Source organism: Gymnoscopelus microlampas (genome assembly GCF_963454915.1).
Source record: "Gymnoscopelus microlampas genome assembly, chromosome: 11".
In the NCBI taxonomy this organism is placed as follows: Eukaryota; Metazoa; Chordata; class Actinopteri; order Myctophiformes; family Myctophidae; genus Gymnoscopelus; species Gymnoscopelus microlampas.
This window is the reverse complement of record NC_139948.1, coordinates 17,593,747-17,602,680: the sequence shown is the minus strand read 5'-3', so window position 1 is coordinate 17,602,680 and position 8,934 is coordinate 17,593,747. Positions and strand designations below refer to the sequence as shown.

Sequence of the window (8,934 nt, the reverse complement as noted above, 5' to 3'; positions counted from 1 at the left end):
AATGATAGTGTTGTCTAGTGTGGTGGTGGTCTACATCTCCTTTGGTTAAATGGAAATAGCAATCTTCACCTGTAAGCTCTTGTAAGTTCTTAACTGATTATTTATTTCTAAATGTTTTACTATTCATCACATTCACTTTGGTATTTCTTCATTGTAGAGACAGTTAACCACATAATCCATATTTTATACATGGTCGTATGATGGTGTCGTGTGGTGAAATGCTATTTGCTTTTAACTTGCTGAAAATGTTTGAAAACCTTTGCCTATAATGACATGCCCAAAATAATGACGCCAGGTTGCAAGTGGTTAAGTTTCTGTTCCATGATATTATACTAGGAGGCTAGTGCAGTGAGCTGTATGTATGTACTTACATACATACATACATACACACCTCGTTCTAGACTTCTAGACCCTCCATGTGTTCGACACCAGGTTTTCTGTTGACAGTTCCCTCAATATTTGCAAATATTTGTCACCACTCTCAGTGACTTGACAGTCATCCAACCAGTCAGAAAAGCAATGCCAGTGGCACTTACAGGACAATACTGGTCTCACTACAGTATATGTCATCAGACATATATTTTGCATAAATACAGACCACTTTCCTGAAATTGCTTTCTTAAGACAGTTTGTTTACATTTGCATATTAATTCAAATGTTACAGGACTAGCCAGACAAACTGAGTCAACATTGCCCAAAAGTCACTCAGCAGGAACTGAGGAACTATTTTTCCAGGCATATTAAAATTCTGCTCAACGGCTGCCTTCAGCTCTCTTGGGACTGGTTGTGATTGATAGCTCAGAGTGCATAACAAGAAGAATTGGATAAGAGTAACACCTCAGTACTTGAAAACAAACTGGGTAGCTACGCCTTGGCAGTCCAATCAGAGTCAGCAATAGACGTTTAATTTGGCCAGTGAGATGTCATGTCAACCCAGAGCACCCAGGAGCTAATAACAAGTGTACTGACTCTAGAATGGAAAGAGAAGAGATTTGATGATTGCACCAATTTGAATGGCTCCTAGTAAAGCAATACAGTATTTGTTTGTGAAATGAGCAGTTTCGCAAGGGTGCATTGCATGTAGCCTACTCAACTTTCATTCTCACAGAATGTTTATCAGCATAATTTCACCATAGCAGTGAACAGCTTTTTGAAGAAACTGTACTAAAGAATACACTATACACCTATACGCACACTATTGGTTAAAAACAAGGACAATCTCCGGTAATGTCCAGAAATAAACTTACACTGGTAGTGGCCTTTAGTGATATCATCAGGAAAGTTTTGACTCTCCACACAGATTCACAAATTTGGAAGCGAAACTGTGTGAGATATGGCATAATGTATGCGAGAGAGGGAGAGAGGGAGATGGAGAAACATTTGCAATTACATAAATAAACAGGGAAGCTGGGCAGGGAGGATCTCTTTTGCTGCACTAGCGACTCCTACAGGTTGTTCGGGACACCTGTTCATCAGGGAGCAGTGGTGGAAAAAGTGCTTAATTTTTTTATTTAAGTAAAAGTATCAATACTGCGATGTAGAAATACTCTGTTACAAGTAAAAGTTCGGAATCCAAAATTTACTTGAGTAAAATTACAAAAATATTGGTATAGAAACGCACTTAAAGTACCAAAAGTAGAAAGTACCCATTATGCAAAATGTATAAAAGGTATACAAATCTTTTGAAAATAGCAGATCTACAAGCTCACAATGCGTTGCATTGTGAGCTTGTAGATCGGCTATTTTCAAATGGCCGAAATGTATATAGAGTTGAAGTGGGTAATGTATGTTTTGTAATAATAATCAAATTCTACAAAGCAAATCTACAAGCAATAATTGTAGTGGAGTAAAAGTATAATATTTGCCTGTCAGATGTAGTGGAGTAGAAGTAAAAGTACTGAAAATTGGAAATACTCCAGTAAATTAAAAATTGTACTTAAGTACAGTAGTAAATGTGCCTGCTTAGTTACTTTATAGTACTGGGAAGGATAGCGTGTTCCTCTGCATGCATTACGTCCACCTGGTGAATATCTTCACTGTCACGAGAAAAAGGAGCTGCTGGAGACGTCTCGTGTCGGAGGAGACACGTGCTCACCCTCTCACATGACCACCTGTAGCGGTTAGCAGTGATAGGGTCTGAATGTGTGGGGGGAAATTGGGAATTGGCATAAAGACTAAATTGACATAAACACATGATGGTGACGGTGTCATTACATGTACATACTGCATGGATGCAAGAGAAATGTGTGGGATGAGATAGTTAAAAGTAGTAGGAGTGGGGAAATGCAGGGCTACAGACAAATTGGTGTAGGGATCATGTACAGTTACAGTATAACATTATTTATTGAGGGGTACCCAATAGATGAGATAGATGGAGGATGCACAGAGAGAGAGAGAGAGAGAGAGAGAGAGAGAGAGAGAGAGAGAGAGAGAGAGAGAGAGAGAGAAAGGAGAGAATGAGTGGAGTGGGAGAAAGATGGAGTCGAGGCAGAGGCTGTCCTTGGGTCTTTATTTTGTTGTTGTTTATTTTGTATGGAGGTGGCGAGCTCAGCAGATTGTGAAGACACTGACGCTGCATATTGTGCCCCCCTTGTTTTTGTTGTGGCTCCGCTGTCTATTTATTTATTTATTTATTTATTTGGATCCACATTAGCTGCCATCAAGATAGCAGTCTTTCTGGGGTCCACATACAACAAAACATAACAAGACTTATCACATGTAACAAAGTCAATAAAAACATGTAACAGTCCTTAATAATAAAAAAGAAAATGTCAAGACTAATGAAAGTAAAGTAAAAAGCTAAATATCAAAACATAACAAATTGCATTCCATTGTGGTTGTTAACATTAGGGTTATGTGTGCCTATAACATGCCCCAAATAGGGATACCGCAGGTTGAAAGTCAGGTCAAAGTCAGGTTCAGCAGGGGAGAAGGGTGGGCAACATCGAACAGTTCAAAGAGCAGAACAGTGATTCTCAAAGTGGGGTCTAGGGACCCCCAGGTGTCCCTGAGGGGGGTTGGGGTCAAAATAGTAGATATACAAGCTCACAAAGCCTTGTACGGTTGAAGAGCTGCTATTTATTTGTTGTTTTTTTCAATGACATGCCCAAAATAGCAACCCTATCGCCAAAGGAAAACGTTGTCATTGAACGTTTCTCCAGAAACGTTCAATGACAACGTTTCTGAGCCACAAAAACGTTAATTGCCAGGGTGAAAGTGGTTACTATCCATTGTAACCCCACCATACAGTGGTATTAGACAGTAGACAGTTGCAGACATTTAGAATTATTCATCTAACAACAAAATTCTTTCCAATGGGCCAAATACGTATCAATTTGGGGGTCCTTGACATGAAAATATTTCAGAACCACTGAAGTAGCAGATCTGCTTGGATATTGGTAAATGCAGAACTGAACCTGAACAAACACAATCATGTTTGTCGTGTGTGCGGAGGTTGAAAAGGTTGCATCAAGTTGGCCCTTGCTGTGTGGTTCTGTTGCTGTTCTAAATGGTCTGAACTTGTTCACAAGATTGGTTGTCCTCTTTTTGTGCTTTCTTTGTGTGTTTTCTTTCCATAATTTTATTTTATAATACGTTTGAATGCCTGTATTTGTGCTAGCAAATAATCAACCCGTGCATGGGAGCAACACGTGTCCACTGCCTCTCTGTGTGCTAGGTGTTGTGCTATATCGTGATTGCTTTCTGTGTGCCCGATTTGTTTGTTGTTGGCTGGATTGGTGTTTTCCCCCTTTTCAATAACCTGCCCAATAACGCTCACTCTCCTCATTTTCTTCCTCTGCCCAAATCCTATGCCCAATCCATTTCCAACCCCCCACCTCATCAAACTTCTTCCTTTCCAATTACTTCTCCCTTCCCCTCCTATTCTCTTTCCCTCTCGATCACTCTCCTTCATCCTTGTGTCACCTCCTCCTCCTCCTCCTAGCCAACATCCTGACAGTCATCATACTGTCCCAGCTGGTTGTGCGTCGTCAGAAGTCCTCCTACAACTATCTCCTGGCGCTGGCGGCCGCCGACATCCTTGTACTCCTGCTCATCGTTTTTGTCGACTTCCTGTTAGAGGACTTCATCCTGGGCAGGCAGCTGCCTCCGTCCCTCAACAAGGCGGTGCAGGTGCTGGAGTTCTCTTCCATCCACACCTCCATCTGGATCACCGTGCCCCTCACCGTCGACCGCTACATCGCCGTCTGCCACCCGCTGCGCTACCACACCGTGTCCTACCCGGCCCGCACGCGCAGGGTGATACTGGCTGTGTACGTCGGGTGTCTGCTCTCCGCAGCGCCCTATTACTGGTGGCCCGAGCTCTGGCACAGCCTGCCCGGGGTGGAGGCTGGCGGTGGAGCCGGAGATGGAGGTGGAGGTGGAGGGGAGGGCAGCAGAAGCAACGTGGCCCAGCACGTTCTGGTGTGGGCCCACTGTGCCACCGTCTACCTCCTCCCCTGCACCGTCTTCTTCTCCCTCAACGCCGTCATCGTACGAAAGCTACGCAGACGACGCAACTGTTTCCGCCTGCGGGGCTACTCCACCGGGAAGACCACGGCCATTCTGCTGGCCATCACCTCCATCTTCGCCGTGCTGTGGGCGCCACGCACGCTCATGATCCTCTACCACTTCTACTCCCCGCCACCAACCTCACAAGGCGCTGGGCGACTACTCCACCTGCTCACGGATTTGGCCAACATGCTGGCGCTGCTCAACACGGGCGTCAACTTCTTCCTATACTGTTTCATCAGCAAGCGCTTCCGAGGCATGGCGGCCAACGTGCTGCGCGCCTTCTTCCGCTGCCGGAAGCAGCCGGCACCATTCTACGCCAGCCACAATTTCTCCATCACAAGCAGCCCCTGGATCTCGCCGGCCAACTCCCACTGCATTAAGATGCTGGTGTACCAATATGACAAAAACGGGAAGCCCATCTGTATTTCCTCTTGAATTATGAACCACTTACTGCCATCCCCGCCTAGAACGTGTGGGTGTTTTGTTACCCCGGCGACCAACTCTGCCCCCCGTTGGGACTCTTTGAGTTTTAGAAATGTCAGCCACCCTGGAGGGTTGCAGAGGTTGGAGCAGGGATGGGAGTTTTAAGTGGGCGTTGAGAGATAATGAGCAGGTGAATTGGAAGCCAAAGCAGAGCATAGAGGAGAAGGACGTTACAGATTGATAGAATAGTTTGATAGAAAATGGAGTTGTGGTTCAACTTAAAACAAGCATTCACCAAGCAGCAGCCAACGGCAAAAAAGTCAAGTTTATTATTTTCTCCATGCAAAAAAAAGAAACCTGAAACCACTGGCTGATCTCTGCTTGTGATTGACTCCTACTGACTCCTGTGAAACTATTGCCTGGCGTGTGATGATGAGTTACGACTATAAGATCACAGACGGTTGCTTCGGTATCACCAAATTGACTTTTATGAGCCACCATTTGTAACCGAGCTAGAAAGTGACAACTAGATTGAACCCTTGTGACACATCAACCTCTGAGTGACATTGGTTCCTTTATGCACTCTCTATAGGACACACAATGACGAAGACTGCAACAGCTGTGACTCCTTTCTGCTGGGAGACATTTCTAATAGGAAGAGATCTAATCAGTGTGTGGGCATTATTCATCTCATCTTTGAGTAAGATCTAGTTGGGTCACAGTGTGTGTGTCCACTGCCTACAGTTTTGACTACACTCACGAGAATCGTAAAACAGTGCAGTAATTTCCAGTTAAATATGCAGCGGCGTCTCCAGGGGCATGCTTAGCAGGACTTAAGCCCGGTTGATATGCTCGCCTGCCTGCACAGGTTGCCTACAAGTTGCCATTTGCAGCCAAGTTCACAAAAGTTCTTAGGATGAAATAGGAGCTCTGCTTGTTGTTGTCATGGTGATAATAAAAGTACATATTTATGGTAGACTTGACTGTTATCGTAGATGCACAAAATGTCAACGCAAAAAATATGACTTGGGGGCTGGTGTGGCTCCAAGCTGTCGTTAATCTTTTGATCATAGTTTCCACATTAATAAGCCCTATATACTTCGTCACGATGAATAGCGAAAAAAGCACACCTACAAAATCACAATGTGTCGAGATGCTATGTATTGTGAGCTTGTGGATTTTCTATTTTCACTATTTTAGAAATTTTGTTTTCACAAGAATATTAAGAAAATTACATTTGCAATGTTTTGAACATTTTCCCCAAAAATAGGGACACCAGGGTTACTGTAATTAAGAGGGGGACATTTCTGCTATTAGAAGATAGTCCTACGTTAAATATGAATGGTCCTTGATGACTTACTGTAAGCCATTATCAGAATGAATGTATTCATTTCCTTTATCCTTTATGAGAGAGAGACAGACAGAGAGAGAGAGAGAGAGAGAGAGAGAGAGAGAGAGAGAGAGAGAGAGAGAGAGAGAGAGAGAGAGAGAGAGAAACAGACAGAGAGAAACAGAAAGACAGACAGACAGACAGACAGACAGAAGAGAATAGAACCTCAGCCAAATATCTCTTCTTCCCTGAAAATAAATGTTTGTTCACAAGGCTAGGATGACAATGTGTGCTTCAGCCTCACTCAGCCTTGAGGTGACGGCAGCTTAGTGAGGAAGCTTGAATTTACTCACCAACACCACCACAGACATATAAATCAACACAGTCCCAATCCTGCCCGGTAACAAACCATGTGAAAACGCACACACACACGCACGCATGCAGCAACACATGCACGCATACACACCCATGGCACGGGCACACACAAATACACATCGACACGTACACACACCTTGCTTTGTATTACTCATAGACACCTAAGGGCATAAGCTGTGTTCATCTGTCTAGCGTGGATGGAACAGTGCCAAAGGGCAAATCTAACTTAATACCACCATAGAGGGATCAGTGGGTGCTTGCGTGCGCGCGTGCATGCGTGCAAGGGGGCAGAGTACCACTGTATGCCTCTTCCCCTCACCATAGCAACCATGAAGCGAGTGATGGAAAATAATTGTCTACAATTGAAAACCTGGGGCAAGCGGGTGAATAGGGCAGGCTAACTTTGGCTTTTCTATTTGTTCCACAATCGAAAATATTACTGGTGGTGTAAATATATCCCTCTATACAAAATGCTTTTTTTTGGTGCGGTCTTGTACATAACTGGCTTGAACAAGTCTGTCCTGCAATCATACTGCACCATTTCCTAAACTGATTGTCCTCAAAATGACTGCGAACAGGGAAGAGTAGATTGTCAACTGCCCCTCATATTCTGCCATCAAGGTACCCTCCCCATCTCTTTCCTCGTCCTGTATGTCAATGCATTATGCCATTTTTCTAAGAGTTCGTATGAGGGCAGTCTCCTTTACATTGCATCGCAGACCTTGGTATGTCTCCATTTTGTAGATATACACTGTACACAGCCTTCATTAATTATCACATATTGATCCCCTCACAGTTAGGGACCTTGAGTAGAACGTGGAGGTCAGATGTTTACTGTATGTTCATGATGTAGTGGAGATGTACGGCAAATTGCCAACTGCAAATCCCACGGCAAATCCCACAACAGATGATCAATAATCAATAATCACTTAGTGAACCCCAAGACAGTTATAAAACCGTAGCACCTTATTCTACTGTGCAGTGAAATCTAATTGTGTGTAATCACCAAGCTGTGTGTTCAAATCCTCAGTGGATCAGACTGCGATCTTTAGGAAACAACGATCCATAAAGTGATCTAGTTTTTGTGTTCGTCTCGTTTTGAGAGTTCATCACACAAAATCAATATTCGCATGACATTCGTGTTTTGGCCATGTTAATGTGACATTTTGCGCTGGTGGAACCTTTAGATGGAGAACACGCCCCAGGCCTTTGGCATCTGTCCCCCCAGTCAGTGGGAAATACATGCTGAGAAATTAAAGCAAAGGATGCTGATGCTGATGCTGATGCTGATGGTGGTGGAGGTGGAGGTAGGAGGGTGAGTGAGAGGGACGGGGGGGACTGAGGGGGGCGTCACATGCAGGTGACTCTGTTCATCTCCCACATGACACCCTCAGGAGCAGGTGGGAGGGTTTGGGGGTTGCAAGCAATGGATGACTCCAATAACATGTCTCTCTAATGGCAAAGAAAAATAAATTCAGTTTCCATATTTCGTAAGCCGGATATTAAAATGTTACCTAAATCTAAATTGATTAGAGGAGAATATTGTAGCCTATTCTATCTCTCTCCTCTCTCTCCCTGAGTGTGTCAGTGTGTACATGTTTGCAGGTGAGTGCGTGTGTGTGTACACTGTACATAATGTTCATGCTAGACAGAAAGCTTTAAAACGTGTTACCATAAGACCTGTAATGTACTGTATGAAATCTAATTATGTATTTATACTGTCTGTCCTGATGAATATAATTGCATACAGCACAGTGATATACTGTAGTGATATATCAGAGAATGTATACGCTTTGTCGCTTCTGCCATTTTTGCTGGTATCATTGTGCTTTTCTACACAATGGCCTATTTTGATCAGTCTTTTACCTATCTCTGTTCATGGCGGTGTTTCATAAAATGTGGTAATTGATTGTACTGGATTGATTATAGGCTTGCGTAATTATTTTCTCCCCCTCCTAATGAATGTATTGACTTTACAAATACAAAGTAAGTATTTCTGTGGTGTGAGAAAGTTTGCTGAAAAGTCCATATTGATATTTTTGAATGAAGAAATAAAGAAAGCTCTCTTTAAACATCATAACTACGTGTCAATCCAGGAGAGAGTTTTGTTCTATACTCACTGTCGTCTTCATCTTCATCCTCCATCTCACACACAAACAAACACCTTCACACGTAGCCTAGCACACGCGCGTGGGGATGTACAGTGTGCGCGGTTGTCACTCTGACATCCGTCACTTGCATGCGTGTCATTGACGACCTGACACTGGTTTGCAATTATCACCCAGCTTAACGTC

The 8,934-nt window shown here is 43.5% G+C and overlaps 1 protein-coding gene across 1 annotated transcript in view; it reads left to right on the top strand.

Moving 5' to 3' along the window:
- gpr139 (G protein-coupled receptor 139) overlaps nt 1-4,947 on the top strand; it is a gene marked incomplete at both ends in the record, with an annotated part of 16,456 nt that extends 11,509 nt beyond the window's left edge. The window contains one exon of the mRNA XM_084071371.1: nt 3,944-4,947. Within this exon, the coding sequence (XP_083927497.1) occupies nt 3,944-4,947 (1,004 nt within the window). The remainder of the gene's footprint in view (nt 1-3,943) is intronic.
- Between the last annotated feature and the right edge of the window lie 3,987 nt (nt 4,948-8,934).